General features: G+C 37.4%; 1 protein-coding gene across 4 annotated transcripts in view; it reads right to left on the bottom strand.

Moving 5' to 3' along the window:
- Window positions 1-8037: 8037 nt before the first annotated feature.
- Window positions 8038-20157, bottom strand: part of LOC133526710 (histone-lysine N-methyltransferase PRDM16-like) — a 156420-nt gene continuing 144300 nt past the window's right edge. For 3 of the 4 annotated variants that reach the window (XM_061863428.1, XM_061863431.1, XM_061863430.1), the window contains 3 exons: window positions 13402-13558; window positions 12263-12433; window positions 8038-11553 (listed from right to left, as the gene is read on the bottom strand). In XM_061863428.1, coding sequence (XP_061719412.1) covers window positions 9790-11553; window positions 12263-12433; window positions 13402-13558 — 2092 coding nt within the window. In that variant the 3' untranslated portion in view covers window positions 8038-9789. The remainder of the gene's footprint in view (window positions 11554-12262; window positions 12434-13401; window positions 13559-20157) is intronic. The other variant, XM_061863429.1, reaches the window with a different exon arrangement.

The following is a 20157-nucleotide window of genomic DNA, read 5'->3' as shown; positions in this document are numbered from 1 at the left end:
TGTGGCTTGTAAAATTATCATTCCTGATTTATCAAGTAGGTGTAGGCCCGAGACACTATCGGTAATTGATTATTCACTTTACTATTCATTTGCTTGTCGGTACATAGCGTATAACGATAATCTAATACGAATCAACCATCTCGTTTGGTAGGTGCAATATCTGATGATTGAAAGAAATTGGACTATTGCCAATACTAGAATACTACCAGTACTTCGTTATAAATATGGTTTTGTCTTTAGGATTTAAATGACTAGTTACCAATAGTCTGCATTCCTTGCACGAGCAACAATTTTTTTCTGCTGCAGGCATACGGGCTTTTGCAATAAAATCTTATAGGACTAGGTAGTACCCAAGTAGTACTTATTATTTAAAATGTATGAGCTTTCAATTCATAGTAGTAGATAACTATTTCATAATAAATTTCTTAATAATAATTAATAATTAATGTTCCATATATCAAATATCAAACATTTATTCAGCAAATAGGCCACAGGGGCACTTTTACATGTCCATTTTTACAAACAATAAAAATTACAAAAAGCAATTACAAATATGGAATCGATGAAATAATAAATACTTTATTAGAGATGTATACTGCCTCTAAATGTCAAATTACACAAAAAAAAACTGTGATAAAAAAAAACCAACAAATACTAAAATTCTTTAGAGATGTATAAGTCTCTAAGTGTCAGAGATAAAATATAAAAAAGATATTAAATTATCCTTAGAGATGTAGAGGGTCTCCAAGGCTTGAATTCTTATATAAATAATTAAAAGACAAAAAAATTAATCCGACAATACTTTTCCTATCCGTACAATACGTTTAGGCCTCAAACTTGCTCAAACATACACTAAAAATACTTACATACAGTGTGAAATTGTGATGTTTGATCATACGCTGAGGAGTTAATGTTGCATGCTGAACAACTTTTACTATGGGGCCAACCCCGAAATCGAGAAAAAAATCAGCTGATTCATAGAAAACATTGATATTATGTGATTCAACAAAAGGTATGAGACGGCAGTTTTTTTGCGCGATTGCGGGGTTGGCCCCATAGTAAAAGTTGTTCAGCATGACCTACATATCCACCCTTCAGCGTATGGTGAAACATAACAATTTCAACCTATATAGGTAAAACCTAACCTAAATAGAACAAACATTTTATTTCACATTTTAGTAGTCTGTACTGTAAGAATATTTAATATTGTGCGGCTTACATTACAAGATAATTGATGTAACGTCCATATTGGGAAATAATTCTGGTAATTATTTTTTAATTTGGGGACAGCAAAAAGTAGGGCGTTTTTCCCGCGCAGCGCGACGAACAGGTCGCTGGACGCGCTCATAATGACACCAAAGTAGAATCAATTTCCTGGCATTTTGTCACATTAGTGCTGCGATACCGAAATGCTCCGCGTTCCCGTTCTCAAGACTTCAATTGAAAAACACACGCCGGCGAAAAGTTAATGAAGTTCTTAACGACGACTGACGGACAGAAGGGAGATTTATTGCCCCACTAATGGCTCGTGGTTGGACCGAAAAAATAAGCAAAGCAACCTGTCCAAATTGTATTTAATTGCGCGACCCGTGTACCCGAGTCACGTACAAAATATACACACATGCAACACGTAGTTACCCAACCTTCTCCCGTCCAAATAGAGCCTTCAATCCTGTGGCAATATGTCTTCTCAAACCCGATGTCTTATATTGCTCCATATCGAGAAGTATAAAAATCGGAGTGAATAAGTAAGTGCAGACGACTGCATTCTACTGCCGAACATAATTTACGATGATTTATTAATACCTATATTTAATTGGTGTTCTTTTTTGTCTCAAATAGGGATCTATTGACAGTGATGATATAAAACATTGTTAAAATTGGGCTAACCATGTCTGCTATAATGCATTTAGATGATCTTACCATTCTTTCAATAAACAGAATTACGCGTCGATATGTTCCATTAAAACATGATATACCTACATATACATACTATACCGTTTTTAGAAAAAACGCTTTTTCCTTAAAATAAAAATAGTTTTCCGTTCTTCTCTCACTCTCACTGAGCGTAAATGTGAGCGAGATGGCTGTATATACCCGGGATCGCTGATATCATGTTTGTAATTGTTATTTTTCGTAAGTTTTAACAAAAAACGGTACCTGATTTCAATCAAAAATAAAATTGCGCATTTTTCGAAGCAATTTTTATATTTTTAACTTTTGCGCAAACATTGTTTAATATTGTTTAAGCGCCTTAAACGCACCGTTTTAGACCTATGTTCGTGATTATCTATCGAGCGAAATTCAAGAACTGAGGTTATGAATCGATGAAGTTACTAGAAAAAGGTCTCAAAATAGCTATTCATATGTAATGGAAACCAAATGATATAGAGCCGACCATCTTAGCCCTCAATTATGATCTAAAAAATTGGTCAAGACTAGTGTTGTGTAGTGTGGCCATGCTCAGTGTAGGGTTCCGTTATATAATTACGATTTTGTCAATAGGATAAACGGGGGCTATTAATATTACAATCATACGGGAGCACCTTCGCAGTGTATACGTCTTTTAACTAAAAAGAGAAGACTTTTCGCAATTACTCAAAAATGACTGGGCCGATCATGTTCGCTATAGTTTACATTGAAAGTATTTATTTAGCTTTTGTTTTACATTTTTTCTTTTCATATCTTTATACCTTTTTTTCCTTTCGGAGCGATTATTTCCAAAAATATTTACTTTATTTTAAAAATGGTTATTAGACCCTTATTCTTTTTAAAAGATCTATCGTACGATACCCCATACCATTAAGTAAAAAAAAATGTATGGGATGTACCCTAAAAAAATGAGTTAAATTTTGTAGTTTTTATTTTACTGTTATGTCGCCATGCATGATATATACATATATACATGCCAAATTGCAGTTTTCTAGCACTGACGATCACGGAGCAAAGATCGCGAACGGACAGACAGACGGATATGGCGAAACTATAAGGATTCCTAGTTGACTACGGAACCCTAAAAAACGCAAATATATTTCGAAAACTCTGCTGGCTGAACGACTGCACCTTCAAACGGGTTTCACGGTAACATATACAACTCGTGATCATTTAAAAGCACTTTAATATTAGACTAACCAGAGCGGCTTTTTAGGGTTCCGTAGCCAAATGGCAAAAAAGGGAACCTTTATAGATTCGTCATGTCCGTCTGTCTGTCCGATTATGTCACAGCCACTTTTTTCCGAAAATATAAGAGCTATACTGTTCAAACTTGGTAAGTAGATGTATTCTATGAACTGCATTAAGATTTTTACACAAATATAGAAAAAAAAAAACAATAAATTTTGGGGGTTCCCCATACTTAGAACTGAAACCCAAAAAATCTTTTTTCATCAAACCCGTGTGGGGTATCTATGGATAGGTCTTTAAAAATGATATTGAGGTTTAATATAATTTTTTTCTAAACTGAATAGTTTGCGACATTTCCAAAGTGGTAAAATGTGTGCCCCCCCCCCCCCCCGTAACTTCTAAAATAACAGAATGAAAAATCTAAAAAAATATATGATATACATTGCCATGCAAACTTCCACCAAAAATTGGTTTGAACGAATAAGCAGTTTTTTTTAATACGTCATAAAATTAAAAAAATATTTTTTTTCATCAGACCCATACGTGTCGGGTATCTATGGGTAGGTCTTCAAAAATGATATGTAGGTTCCTAATATCATTTTTTTCTAAACTGAATAGTTTGCGCGACAGACACTTCCAAAGTGAAAAAATGTGTGCCCCCCCCCCCCCCCCCCCCCCTCCTGTAACTTCTAAAATAACAGAATGAAAAATCTAAAAAAAAAATGATATACATTTCCATGCAAACTTCCACCGAAAATTGGTTTGAACGAGATCTAGTAAGTAGTTTTTTTTTATACGTCATAAATGGTACGGAACCCTTCATGGGCGAGTCCGACTCGCACTTGGCCGCTTTTTTTTAGTGTCAGCACAAAAGCCCATTTTGAAAATGTGCATGCCAACTACAAGCCCTAACGGCACGACAACGCGAAGAGCCTAACCCCACGCACGTTCCTATGAAAGGGCCTAATTTAGCAACGCTGCTCGTATGACATTTGCCTGCGACTAATAGGACACATTTCGCGAGTGTACACGATTGTGCAAGCTGCGGCGCCTAGTGTAGAGGACGGACAATGGCCGCGATGTCAACTTAGTTTAGGCTAGGACTTTATGGGGTTAGTTTGTTATTGTATATGTATGTGAAAAATATTTATGAATGATTTATCATTATTTTTTGCAATCCCTCCGTAGTAGAAAAAATCGGAAAATTATGGTTTGCAATTTTATTAGTAGGTAAATACTTGCATACTTGGCGAGTACCGTACCGTACCTACATACCTAGGATGTACAGCCTAAGATCTCTAAAGTTATGCTTGAGTACAGAAGTGCGTAGACAATAATTTTTCATTTCTCATGCTCCGAAAGTGGGTCATTGTTCTTCTATGTAGTCTGCAGAATGTGATACGTTTTTGTTCTAGAGCATTTTACTTTCCAAGTACCTTTTTTAGTATAAGCAATTAAAATCTGGTTCTAATTGCATTTGTTGTGCTATTTTCAGTCTGATATTTAACTCTCCATTCCATAAATAACGATAATTTTAACTAAATTGTTTATTAGTCATGTTTTTTTAAACATACGTATTTTACTTTCCTCGTATTAGACATGAAAAGTAGATTGCTTAACTCGGGTGGAAGGCATCATTTTAGCCTCGGAGTATTGGCGCTCTCACTGCGTCCGAGCGCCACAGCGCCAGACTACCTCGCCTGTAATGAGTGCGTTTCATCCCTTGGTTAACAATCTACTACACATTGTACCTATCTCAAATAATAATAATACAATACAATACAAATTTAATACTCCTTATTGCACACTTCAATACAGAAACAATACAAATAGTACAACACATTAAGAAGATAATAAACATCAACAACAACAAATGTATGTGCGTGGTCTAGCTCACCCGCCTCACGCGACGTCCAGTGGCGGCAAGCGAAGATCACCCGCCGCGGCATCAATTGTAAATAATAGAACATTCGGCCTAGCCAAGGTGACAATCGCTTGCGCTATCACTGTGTTTCTCTATCACTCTTCCATATTAGTGCGACAGGGACGGTTGTGTTTCGTGCGCTACGGAGCGTAAACGCGTCATGACGTCATAGCACGCTGTCCGTTGCGGGTGACGTTTTAAGCAGACCGTCGCCTATAATAAAGTTGTGTTGTTCATTTTGAACACCTCGGCTGCTTAACAACTGATACTTCTGACTCTTCGCACTGTAAGCTGCGTTTTGAACGCTAAACTTTATCGCAGATATTTGCAAGCTTCGTGACACTATAAGTTTATACCGAAAAGCTACAATTGCATTTTAAACACGAGTAAGAAAAAACTTCGTGTAACTTCATAAAATTCTAAGCGGTTAAAAGGTCAATATCAAAACTATTTTGAATGGGTTAATTACGTATTATTAATTCGAATGAACTCTCGACGTGTTTCTATCCGTATTCGAGGATCTTCGACTAAGAGCACCGACTGCACCGTCTCTACTGATCGAGCGTTCAACGTGTACAGTCACGTCTGAAAATCTCGATACTGACTAAGCGCCAAAAATATGTATACACGACCTTATTGCCCATATACTAAGGTGGTGTATACATATTTTTGGTACGTTGTCCGTATCGATATTTTCAGACGTGACTGTACATTCAAAATAGTTTTAATATGTTCGAGTTTCACAGGAGTTTTATATGTATGTAGTTATACATTTGAAATACCATAAATTGTAACATTGACATGTAAGCCCGGCTTTTCTGAGCGAGTGGGCAGCGCGCCGACTTATGTCGCGATAGTGTCGCGAGATTCCCGCGGAGCAAGGACCTTATTCAGACCGTTTCAATTCTGCATGTGTACCAGTACTTACCTTTATACGTATTGTCCATGACTAAAATTATTAAATCGAATATTTCTTAATTTAATCCAAACCAAAAATAAAATTTTAATAAAGTTAACGTTTATCACCGGTGCCTTACAAATTTTATGTCGCTCTTGTACTTTATACATATAGCGCCCTCCTAAATATCCAATATGTAGATATCAAGCTCCCAATTTGTTCGATATTGATATATCGTCAAAAACTTTAAGTTTTATAGTATTCGAAGGAAAGTTAATAAAATATCCAAAAAATTGTAGGTAACTCTAGGTATTAATCTAACGTGTACTCGTAGTGGTTGTATTAACAATGCATGTCAAGATTACGTAGGTACCCCTCTAATCATAGACAAATCACTTTTTTGCCTGACTTTTGGGTTTACGACCTTTTTGAAATGACTGCCTCGAACCCAGAAGTCGTCAGCCTGGAGATGCTGACAATAGATTTTGTACAAAAAAGTAGTTCTCAATAGTCAGCTGCCTTAAAAAGGTTACTTTAATATGGATTCATATATTTTTTTTTACTTTTTCCAGACAGATTAAGTATTATTTATGTGGAACAGTTCAAATTATTTTAACTACACTATACACTACACATATACACTAGACTAGAATATAACAAAAACTTTGCTAATCACAGTCAAAAATAGGCAAGAAAGACTGACCACTGGTGCCTGGCTGAGCACTGGAGCCTTTAACCTATTAGTTCCTGTCTCTTTACACTGATACCTAACTCGAATGCCAAATCTTACGGCGGCTTGTGAATATTTTATCTTCATGTCTAAATTTTAAAATCTATAAATTATGGAAGGTGGAGATAAGGAATGGAATTTCCATATACCAAAAAGTGTCATCAAAAAACCTTAAATAGGTGGCGCTACAATACCTAGAATACTTGTAAAAAAATCAAATCATAGACAGCGTACTTCACTCCGTCAATAACGGTTCTTAGCTACTCTAGCGCTACTCTGGAGAGATTTGGAACTATTATTTATAGCTCACAACTGGACACTTTTGCATCAGTTCTGCCTATGGAGATTGCTTCCTTACCTCTACCTTCCATATTATAAATGTGTTGTCAATTTCATGCCATCAGAGTTCAGAAATTATGTACGTGCAAAACTCGTTCGTATTTCAGCTGAACCCAATAAAATTCGAATTAAGACACGTAATTCTAAAACAAAGCGTGCTACAGTATCAAGATAAACTGTTCTGTAGCATTATCCAAGTGCCAATTTAATTAGGAGGAATATCGAACCTAGTTCTTTGTCCTAGACAATGAGGCGTGTCTCGCTCGATCGCCCACTTAACCCGCCATTATAGGCTATGGGTTACCATTGCCTATCAAAAGCACGTGAACCGAACGTTTACTCTTACCAGTCTAATTGTAGACTCTTGGTCCATAAGGTCTATCAAAGAACGAATCGTGCCTTAATTCCTAGTTTGCCTCCATTTTGCTCGATAAACGATTGGAACGAGGCAGTAGGATACCGGCGCGCGCGCCGGCCGCTCGATAATGAGATGTAATTGCCTTATCGACGCCCTTGCCGCGTCCTTGCTTTCACTGATAACGCCGGCCTTATATAACCGATTAAGATCATCAGCTAAATGTCAATATTCTGACCCTTTTGCACCAGTTTTTGACAGGTTAGGAGAAATCGATCAAGCTGGTAGATTAAGTTCAGGGACTGTGCTTTCTTGGAATTGTTACTTAAGTTTCATAAAAAATGTAATTACGAAGTAAGTACCTACATTTACGCTCGATTTATGCTCCACATATTGATAATTACCAAACGTGTCTTTATTGCATTGCCACATTGACCTGTGCTGTGATATAGGCCTATACATTATACAAGCATCTTCCAATACCTAACAAAGTCAATTTGAAATCCAAAATATTAATCTTGGCGTTTTTGTACGGGGATAAAAGAGGAACAACAGTGGCTGGAGTATGCACTCGTCAGAGACGAATCTCTGGACAGAAGGAATCCTTTGCCTAGCAATGGTTCACGTCAGGTTTATTAAAAATAATAATAATAATTCAAAGGCGTCTCTACGTTGTACTGTTTTATTTTTCAATGAGATACAATAATCACGTTCTGCGTGTAAACGAACTTGAAATTAAATAATTTAGGTACAAGTGTCTTAGAAGATAGATATTAATTAGGTATTGTTTGTGACGCTAAAACCTTAAAATATAACTAGTGCATCGAAGTGATATGATTGATTATAGTACAAAAAAGTACTATTGAATACAAACAACTATCTACTTTATAAGTATTTCATTGCTTTTGGAAATGCAAGTGATAATTGCATTTTAAGATGCGCTAAGCATCTAAAACTCTAATTTACTGTGTACCTAAACAATTTTACATTTTATATCTATCTACAAAAACAGTAGATGTGATAGTACCTCACAGTATATTTACTTGAACCAGCCTCTGAACTGACACTAGAATACAATTCATAGTCGTACATATTGCTAGATACGGACCCACGGTTCAAGAAGAACTTATATTGTGGAGAAAATAAATCATCATCAGATTCAAAAATAGTATCATTATGATAACACGTACAAAATAAATACACTGCGAGTGAAGTTCATTTGTGAATAACATGAATGACTCTTAATTAAATAGTAGTGTCTGATTTAAAAGCTAACAAGTTTATTTTACAAGTTCTACAAGTCTACATTTTGCAGGGAAATAATTACAAGCGCGTAATATCTGGACTGTTCTCGGTCTACCGTGTGATCTGCCTTCAACCTTCAATTTTATATACAATAACGGTGTAAATAACAATTTAACAAAATATTTTAAGGGATCTGCAATTCACGTATCTACTTAATAATATAACAATAATCTATGCATCATTTTATAGTGCCAATTTTTATATTAAGTTATATATATCCCTTTCTATAAACCGATTACTAAACAATTTTGTCTATAATTACAAATGCTTTGGTAGATTCTTGACTAAACGAGAAATACGATGTGACTCTGACCGAATAATTTTATCCTCTTTAGTAATTACAAAATGATATCACTAAACAAGTAATTAAATTTTTACTTATGAGCGACGTGCAAACAAATACATCAAATAAAGTTATATATATTTTTTACACATTACCTTATACTTTACACATTATCAACAAACTACGTTCATATTAATATGCATATACTTAATCTATAAATCGGTTGTGGAAAAATATATACAGTTCATAAAATACCTACACTATTTAATTCAATCTTAAATCACAATATTAAACTAGGAACAATTATTTTAGCGCGTAAAATTATTTAACTCTAGCATAAAGAGAAGAACTCGAACGCTGTCACTGACTATACATATAGTAAGTATGTTGTCATGATAATAAGTATTTTACTAACTACTTGAACTATATAACTCTTCTAGTAAGTTGACGCGAATGAAGTAATTTAATTTAACATCTTGTCATGCACAGTGTAGCTTTGAATAACAAAACAGATAAAAATTCTTCTTTTACGAATACAAACGAACTATTCTTTGAAACGACTTCAGAATTATAGGTAGCTTATAAAAAGTTACATGTGGCTAAAGTCCAGGCATCAGTTACGAAAATTGCCTTAAAAATGAATTGATAATACAGTTTTTGTCGTTTTCAGTAGTGTGTAGAGAGACGTCAATAGCTACGTACTCGAACACCCGCTCGTCTCGAGCCTCGCCTGTGAGCTCGACTCGAACAGGCGCCATTAAAAAAGTTCTCGAGGCTATTCGAACGGCTGCGGCCACAGCGGCGGCGGAGGCGGTAGCGGGTATGCCGGTGGCTATGTGGAAATGGCAAGCACGGAAGGGCGGTGTGGTGCGTGCGGCGCGTGAGGGGAGGAAGCAGGCGGCGAGCGTGCTCCCGGCGAGCATGTCACCTTGCCCATGAACGATCGGATGTCATCGAAGTACGCATCCTCGCGCTCCGTATCTGCAGAGCTCGGGGAGTCTCCACCCTCGGCTTCATGTTTCTTCAGGTGCCGGTCCAAATTCGTTTGCTGTCCGAAACACCTATCGCACAGTGGACATCTGAACGGTCTCTCTTTGTTGTGTATGTTCCTCACATGTCGCTGTAGGTTAGATGAAATCGAGAAAGAACGTTCGCAGTACTTACATTTGTATGGCTGCTCCCCAGTGTGGGTACGAAGGTGGCGCGTCAGATTCGCGCTGCGTGGAAATACCTTCCCGCAAAACTTGCAAGCGTAGCGATCGCGAAGCTTCCCTGACCCAGCGCTGAGTTCGCGAAATTTTGCATACGCGCTTGGTTGCCTATCGGGGCCGTCCGTACCAAGGAGTGGGGATAAAAAATTAAACGGGGTCGGAACGTAGGGTGACGAGTTCAAAATAGAGTCGGATGCTGAATGGAAGGACGGAAATCTGGGGCGATACATGGCGTCGATGAGGCTATTGTTGTGCTGAGGGTGCACGGGCATCGGAAATGCTAGTGGCGGCGATACCAGCTGCGGAGGCGTATCTTCGCGTTTGGGCTCTACTCCCTCCACATCGATATCTGCAGTGTCGTTTTCGGGAGTTTTGCTATCGCGCTCCATTGGACTTTCGGGAGGAGAATATGATTTGACAGATGAGTTACGAAAGGAACGATCATCCATATCGGCTTCGGAGTCTTTGTCGCTTTGCTTCCGGGTAACTGATAAATCCAGAGGCTGGTCGCCGTCGTCCTTCTTCACTTCTACTGCCGAATCAGAGTATTCTGAATTCTTTTCATCATCATCATTTGCATCATTTTTAGACAAGTCTGTTGGATAAGGAGAGCGAGACTTGTTTCCTTGAATGGTGTTATTATTGAGCTTCAGTGAAAAATTGAATGGTGATTTCCTATGTTTCACGTCATCTCTTGCAAAATTGAATGGATTCATAGGCGTTGACATGCTCAATACAGATGATGGTCGTTGCTGAGTTGGCACTTCTTCGACTGAAGGTGGCGATTGTTTTACAGTTAATCCATGCGCTTTATTTGGTGAGGTTCGATCACCTGCATCGCTTTCGCGCTTAATGGATTCATAATCCAAATCCTTATTCTTCTTTATTATATCATCAAGTGAATTTGAGCTATCCACGCTTTTAACAGACATGCTTCGACCTTCCTGATGCTTAGACAATAAACTAGCGTTTGTTAGAGCAAAGTCATGTTCCATAGCAAGTCTTGCGCCTTGAACATTGAAGAGCAGTGGGCTTAAGAACTCTGGAGGGCATGCAGCGGCAGCGGCCGCCGAAAATAGCCCAGGATACTGGGCAAAAGTATTATATGGAAGCGGTAAAGGCGGTCCCCTGTACATAGGGAATGGATTAGGATTGCCAGGCGTATTCATTCCGATATTGGGGAGGGATGGCATTTGGGGCAGTCCTTGCGGCATTTGTCCTCTCATTCCAACGTTGGCGGCGCTGGCAGTGTCACAGAATCTCTTGTGTTTAGTAAGAGAAGCGTAAGAGTTGAAGGAGTTGCCACATTTCCCGCACTCGACTAGGGCCCTGCAGGCGACGTGCATTCGTTTGTGTCTGCACAAGTTGGAAAACTGTGTGTATGACTGAAAAAAAAAAACAAATAATCGTTAGGAATAAATTACATATATAATTATAATGTTAAAGTTTTATATTTTAATTACCTAGATTTATTGCATATTTCATTACCCAAGAGGAAAACAGTTTCATTTGTTTTGTCCAAAAAATTTCGACCCTTTCATGGTATAGTCAATTTTTCTAAGTCTCAATAAAAAATGTTAATATTGTGAATGATAAAATTACAATGATCCAGGTATTTCAAAAGTCTAAATTTTTATGTAAGTTATTAATTTTTTTATCTTCATAATAGTCCAGATAAATCATCCGTTTAGAATGGAAGGACATAAATTTATAGGCTTGTCAGGCAACCCGATTGATTAAATACTCTCATTCTTTGTTTCGGGATGCTACCGTAAGAACAGAAAAATGTGCAATAATATTAATACGATTGGATACCTGTACAGCTACAGTACATTAATAATACTCAGAGCCGCGTTCACCTGTCAACTGGAATTATCCCATTTGCGTATTTTTGGCTGTCGGTAACTATTAGACACCCGCAACATCAGAGTGGTTGTAAGACGTGTAAGTGCATTGCCGGCCTTTAAAATTGGAGAACGCTCTTATCTTGAAGGTTTCAAGGTCGTACCGCAGGTGACAATTCATTCCACAGTTTAGCTGTGCGAGGCAAGGAGTTTCTGGAATAATGATTCGAGTAACAAAGTGGAGACTCACCTTAAAGCAAACCTTGCACTGGAAGGGCTTGACACTGGAGTGTATGTGCGTGTGCTGCTTGAGGCCGGAGGAGGTGGCGAAGGTCTTGCCGCACTCCGGGCACGCGTGGCTGCGCGCGCCGACGTGCTGCGCGCGGATGTGGCGCTGGAGGTTGGAAGGATCGGTAAATACCTGAAATAACATCAGGTTTCGGATCGGGTGAAATTTCATACTCGATAACCTTCAATGGTCGTAGTGCAATTCTACATATGACACTAATGGAATTTATTTTACCTTATTTATTAGAAACTGATAGGAAAATATTAAATTTATGCTTCTGAGTGTCAACATGAATAATTGCACTATCTCCAAATGTAGAATGAATTATATCGATTAGAAATTGTGGTGGAACGACAGCGTGAAAATTAAGGACAACTCTAAATTTATTATCTTCAGTGCGCATGTTGTTCCACGAATGTAAATAAAATATTTATAATCATCCCTACCGAAACCTTAAGTCATTTCATGTAAATTCATTACTAAACATATTTGAAAAAGCATGATATCTTCCTTTTTCAGATATCTTAACTTTCTTTAAACAAGCATCATCATCGTCTGAGTGAATTTTGTTATTTGTTGTGTGTATTGCTAATAATGGTTATGAGTTTTGATGCCTTTAGTGAAGTAGTTAGTCACTTAGTAGCCTTGCTTAATCTACTATCAAACAAAGTACGGGTGAGTTCAACCCTACTTATAGGTAGTCTAATCCTAAATTTGACATACTTTTTAACGTCTAAAATTATGATTTGAAATTTATTGAAGGTGTGCTGCGATCATGTCAAGTCTTATGCGTGTATAGTGGTACTCGAAGGGTTATATCCTGATATAAGCATTATAAGAATGCCTGATGGGCCCATTTACATAGGTAGTGAAAAATTATGACTTATTGATCAGGCGCCAAATTACAGGCCACATTTTAAGTAAAAGCACTTCTTTAATACTTGCTTCTTTGTTCTGTAAATAATCATGATATCCGTGATAAAACTATTATATGTCCTTCCCGAGGATTCAAACTATCTCTATGCCAAATTTCATCTAAACCAGCAGCCACCGTGAACAGGTGACGAACAGAATTTTGTTAATTCAAGTGGTATGCGTACCTTAGGGCAGTTCTCGCAGGGGTATTTCCTGATGTCGGTGTGCGCGAGTGCGCGGTGCCGCAGCAGCAGCGGGCGGGAGCTGTACGCGCGGTTACACAGCTCGCAGTGGAACGCCGCCGCCGGCTGCGCGTGCGACTGGATCAGGTGACGGTCGAGACTGAAACGAAGGACATACTTTGGTATAAGAAATTTAATACGCAATTTAATGTGTAAAGAATAATTATTAAGTTTATTAAATTATTAATTCATAATAGTGATGTAACCATAAAAGTATTTTGCCCGTCCAGTTCAACCACTGTTTGAAACAAACGCGAGTTTAAATAAACTTGGATACAAATTAAGTCATAAATAGTAAATATATTTTTCTAAAAATGGTTCAGCTTTATGCTAGTCTTAATTAAGTTTGAAATTAGTATTAAATTAAACTGCGAACATAGAAAACTAACCCTTCCAATATATGCAACAGGTACTTAGTGATATTGCATCCGAACTCTAAGTTCAATATGGATTGATCCTGCTGGTACTTACATACAACGTCTCTATTAGAAAGTGAAAAGATTACGCTAACGAACTAGATTAAGTAAAACTGCCTTCTAGTGGACCAATATACTCGTAAGCACAGGAAAAGACGAAGCGATAACATCTGTAAGCATCGGGATCGCCTACGCGGAGACAGCTTAGAACAAATAGAACCACATGAACATAATTCAATCTTGTTTTTGTCCAACTTGGTGAATGTTCCAATTAATTTTTGCTACAATGCCGATTGTATACCACGCTTTATGATATATAAAACATCTGCAATATTGTCTCACAGTGTGCCTCTTTTAGAACCTACTTTGCAGAACATGACATTAAAATTACTAGGTATAGATATTATGCTGACTGTAAACTTATTCTGAACGTGCCATAAACAAAGATAATGAATCATTACTCTGTAGGGCACAGTGAACAAAACCAAACGATTATTTTCCAACCGAGAGCTAAACGTTTAAGTCCTCGCCTCCATAAATTTTCTGCGTAGCTAACGAGTTTCCGACATAGTAAACCGAGGGTCAAGAAAATCCTGTTATTGCTGTCATGATTGACTGTCATTTCATGAAAACCGTATATAATATTACAAAAATAGTCAAAGCGAGTCTCCTTGGCAGTAACTGGTCCACCACACGCAACCCTCACTGCCTCCGGCTATTTCTAACATAGCACCTGCTGCGCTATCTGAGTTACGAGCTCGGAGGCTAGCGGTGATTACATCGCCGCGTTTGTTCAAAAATTTACATAAGTTTCTTTATTGGAGTGGAATGGTATGTTGTCCTATTGTGTATGATCGTAGTTGTCACGATGACATGATGCATTTTCACTCTCGCGGACAGTCGGACCGCCAGAGCGTCGTATCTTTTAATTAATCTCAGGAATAAAATCTGCCGTCAGTAATGTAACGTGATTGCGTAGTTCTAGCAATATCTGCCCTGCTAATATTAATATAAAATTAGAACGAGTAAAAGCTTTAAGCCGTATTGAATTGCATCTCATACCCTACTATTTCCGCTAAAGTATCTTCAAGATAGTAGCCAGCTGCAATAGAAGCCGTTTTAGCCTTGTAAGTGCCGCACGAGCCAGCGCCAGCACAACGCACCGCCCCAGGCTCCACTTGCAACATTCACCTATCTACGCAGGCGATCTTCGGCGGCGTATTTTTTTATTATCATTACAAACGCACTGCTACATCTAAGTAAACGGTTCTAACAGAGATCGATTGTGTTCCTCTTAATAGCATATTACGTAATTGTGGGCAGTTACAATTGAAAGTGTTCCGTTTTTTTCGGCACGTTTAAAGAGTGGAATGCAACAATTGATCTATTAGTGAGTACCCTGTAGAGCCTCGATGACAAAAAGCTTATTAAGTTTTTAACAATGATTGCTCTGTAGGTAGAGAGTGAAACGTAATTATTGGACACAGCAAGATGAATATTATGTATGAGATGAATGGTATGTATCAAAATCAAAACAATTTTGTTTGTTTCGTTCCTTACAACACTTGGTACACTTATTGTGTGACACAAAATACGATCGGATTTCTGACAAATAGTCAATAAACGAATCTAAACTATATATGATATGATAGTTTAGCTTACCCACACAAAGGTAATAACTATTTAATTAAAATTTAAAAATAACCCCTACGCATTATGGCAAAAAATCATATCATAATAATTTTGAAAAAGAGCTCATAAACTTCAAACTGCTGGATCGATATATCAAAGGGCTTGTGCACAAATCACGCGAGGTTTTTTTTTGCTACTTTTTGTCCCTCCCTAACACCCTCACATAAAGTCACGTGTATTTTTTTTTTCGTTCGACCTGATTTTAAGATAAATAGTATTGTATAGAGTAAATCTTGTTTAGACTCGCTATTTTGAAGTGCCAAATGAAGACTTATGTTTAACAAAACCGAGAAAAAGTATGTGGTACATTTTTTTTCTTAGTTTCGTTCACCATATAAAAATACACGTGAGATTTTCTTATACCCCCCAACCAACGTGATCTCTCGTGATTTTTTCGTGACCGCCCTTCCCCCCTATCGAACCTCGCGTGATTTGTGCACAAGCCCATAGCTAAGATCCACCGCAAGGAATCTCACTTTCATGTAAAAAAAAAGCGGCCAAGTGCGAGTCGGACTCGCGCATGAAGGGTTCCGTACAATTTAAGACGTATTAAAAAAAATCTTCTTACTAGATCTTGTTCAACATTTTACCACTTTGGACACATTTTACCACTTTGGAAGGTTCTCTCGCGCAAACTATTCAGTTTAGAAAAAAATGATATTAGAAACATTAATATCATTTTTGAAGACCTATCCATAGATACCCCACACGTATGGGTATGATGAAAAAAAAAATTTTTTTTTAATTTCATGACGTATTAAAAAAAAACTACTCACTAGATCTCGTTCAAAACAATTTTCGGTGGAAGTTTGCATGGTAATGTATATCATATATTTTTTTTAGATTTTTCATTTTGTTATTTTAGAAGTTACAGGGGGGGGGACACACTTTTTTTCACTTTGGAAGGTTCTCTCGCGCAAACTATTCAGTTTAGAAAAAAATGATATTAGAAACATTAATATCATTTTTGAAGACCTATCCATAGATACCCCACACGTATGGGTATGATGAAAAAAAAAAATTTTTTTAATTTCATGACGTATTAAAAAAAAACTACTTACTAGATCTCGTTCAAACCAATTTTCGGTGGAAGTTTACATGGCAATGTATATCATATATTTTTTTTAGATTTTTCATTCTGTTATTTTAGAAGTTACGGGGGGGGGGGACACACATTTTACCACTTTGGAAGTGTCTCTCGCGCAAACTATTCATTTTAGAAAAAAATGATATTAGAAACCTCAATATCATTTTTGAAGACCTATCCATAGATACCCCACACGTATGGGTTTGATGAAAAAGATTTTTTGAGTTTCAGTTCTAAGTATGGGGAACCCCCAAAATTTATTGTTTTTTTTCTATTTTTGTGTAAACATCCTAATGCGGTTCATAGAATACATCTACTTACCAAGTTTGAACAGTACAGCTCTTATAGTTTCGGAAAAAAGTGGCTGTGACAGAATCGGACAGACAGACGGACATGACGAATCTATAAGGGTTCCGTTTTTTGCCATTTGGCTACGGAACCCTAAAAACGCATCGAAATCGGTTTATCCGTTCGAGAGCTTCGATGCCAGAGACAGAAACACAGACAGACATTGGCATCGAACATATAACACCCCTGTTTTTTGAGTTGGGGGTTAAAAAGATGTAGTATCCATGTAAGGTTATAAAACAAAATGCAAATTAGGTTCAAACAGACCGTAGGACGCCGATGTTGTGATCATAGGGGCAATCTACATGTTCACGAATTGATAACATCCAGTGAACAACTTTCATTCAGAGCCGATCCATTAAGCTCCACCCACACGAGCCACTGATACCTGAAGAGACTATAAAATGCTGCTGTTAGAAAACTAGCCACGACGCAAATGTTGATTAATTTTGCATGCAGAACAGAAAGGGTTTTTAAACTGGCCGCTTGATGCACAATTTGCTTGGTCTTTCAAGGTCTTTAATTAAGCGACTATTAGGCATTTCAGAGCCTAAAACCATTAATCAACGCCGAAGTCTAAGTTATTTACCTAAGATAAATAGTTTTATATTTTTGTGTATGCATTTTAAGTCAATGTTGCATTTACGGACCTGTTTAACTGAAACAAAAACTTTAGGGCTTATGATTAAGATTTGTGCATGTGGAAGTGATCATTAATAATAAATTTAAGCAACGCAAAACATGTGTGTAAATTTACTGTGTAAGAATAAATTTTGAATGAAATTCACTGTTTCAGTTTACTGTTGAAACGCATGATACATGTTCAAGCGTAACATTTAGTTAGGAACATTTTAGCGGCGCAGTGGACTAATGATGTTCCGACGATCGTGCTTACATTTTAATAATCGATTGTAGATCCAAAGCGCTAACAATCGATTGAGAAATTCCTTGGCTCAGTCCCCGATGGCTTACGAGATAACACCAATATTACCAATGTGTTTCTATTTTTTCTATGCAATACAGGAATCCACTGGAGTGTATGAGTCGAAATGCGAGAATTCTTAAGTAATATTTAATTATTCTTTACGCATTAGTTTATTTTGGTTTTTAAATCGGTATCCCGCTAGCACTTTCGAAGTATCATCAAATACATTCCCTTTCCGATAGTCCAATCATTGCACAAAAGAGAGCCAATCAGAGCCGCATAATACGTAATTTCGGTTCTACTGCGCAAGCGCTACCATAGATCAGATATCGATTCAAGGTGTGACAGGTCTGATGATTCCAATTGTGACGGTCGTGATGAAAGCAAGAGTGGAAGAGAGATCCGATAAGAGATAACAATGGGATGGCGCAAGGCGATGTATCACGTTCCAATGAGTATTAGGGACATACGTGACATTATAATTTTACGCCTACTGATGCATTATGACCAGAACATTAACTAAGATAGCACCGATATTAGCATTAGCGTGTCAAATCAGGTTAAGCTACAGTAATAAAGGTAATCGAATAATGTTAGGCGGAGAAGCGGCCAGACGCACAATTCCACATCGTTTTTTCACATCGTAAAACCGGCAGTTTGTCTTCATAACTATAAACATAATTTAAATTTTGGCTTTGTTTTGTTGCTTTTCATAGAAGTGGCCATATAGTAAGTACCAGTGTCAGACATTTTTGTCAATAGCAGTCGAATTTGCCTTGTAAATACAGAGTGTCCCATAAATGGCATGTCAAAAAGACACAGGAGGTTTACCAAGCCGAGAGGCATCGAACCAGCTTAACATGACCCCAGTACAAGTTGCACGGTATTTGAGTTATGGTCGGTTTCAGTTTTTCATGAGATAATTGACTTTTTTAACATTAAGTGAGGGCCCGATTCGAATTTTAAGATACGTCAAACATTTGCTAGAGTTACGACATGGATTAGATATGTCCAATCCATATCGTATTTATACGTATCTTAAAGTTCGAATCGGGCCGTTAGATGTGTTGATGAATAATTAATGCAGATACAAAAAATGCCGCAAAAGGTTTGAAAAAAAAAGAACATTCGAATATTATTTATGTTTAGTGGAGCAACAAAACGATTTGGTGCCTCTTGGACTTATCTACCTGCTAGTCACTGTGATGAGCTATCTACGGGACACTATATAAATGGTATAGTACTAATAATAATGGTAGTAATGGTATGGTATAGTACAAGTGGTAGTGGTGGTGGTAGTATAAGTGTACTAAGGTATAATTAAAACGAGGGCATGATAGAAAAATAATCGATCTCCCGATGTCCTAGAATTGTTGGAATCGTTAAAAACAATAGTGATGGCGCGATAAGCGAGGATACGTTAAAACGGTGCATGTCGATAATCTCTCCTGCATTATTGATGAGCTCGACGCCGCTCCAATAGAAAATGATGACACACGCCATTATGGGCTACCGACGCTTGTCATACAGATAATAAATTCATGATAAATTTTCTATTCGTGATGAGATGCTTAGTTTATTGTCGATTTGATTTTATCGTCTTAAAGCATTTAGTTTGTGACATTTAGTATATACCCTTATCATTTTATTGCGTTTGATGAAACCAATCGAGTTTAGGCATTGTTATATTTTAATTAATTACTTTTCTTATGAAATCGCGCCTTAATCTAGTAATTGGAATCTACTTGTTCATATTTTCACAACCTCGAACAATTACAGTCTACTAAGTTAATACAGTTAATAAGTTTGCTATTTGAGTGGCGGTTTTATGGCAAGTAGAATAAAAAACTCAACCTTAAGTACAGTACTACTCAACACAAAGTTTTAAGTTATTTTGGACGATAGGTGACAAAATAATATAGCTCGGTAACACCATAGCAGATGTGAGCGGCGTCGCGTGCTCCCGCTGCTCGAAACAAATCATCGACGCCCGCCTTATCGAACGGGAACATCTCTAGCGCTAAATAAATCGTTAGCGGACCTTAGACGACCGAATATTTATAGCAAGAGGTTAATGGTTCTGAAGACGTTTGCAATAGATCGACTCCTGGCATTGGGGTTTCAAACGGAAACTCTACTTTTTAAACGGTGTAGAAATTGTTTTTCTAACGATATAAAGCTGCCGAGTTTATTGCTCTAATAAATAAGCGGCTAGCCAATTACGATGTGAT

The sequence above is a fragment of the Cydia pomonella genome, chromosome 16, assembly GCF_033807575.1.
Source record: "Cydia pomonella isolate Wapato2018A chromosome 16, ilCydPomo1, whole genome shotgun sequence".
In the NCBI taxonomy this organism is placed as follows: Eukaryota; Metazoa; Arthropoda; class Insecta; order Lepidoptera; family Tortricidae; genus Cydia; species Cydia pomonella.
Note: the sequence above shows the minus strand (reverse complement) of the source record. Positions and strands in the feature narration are given on the sequence as shown.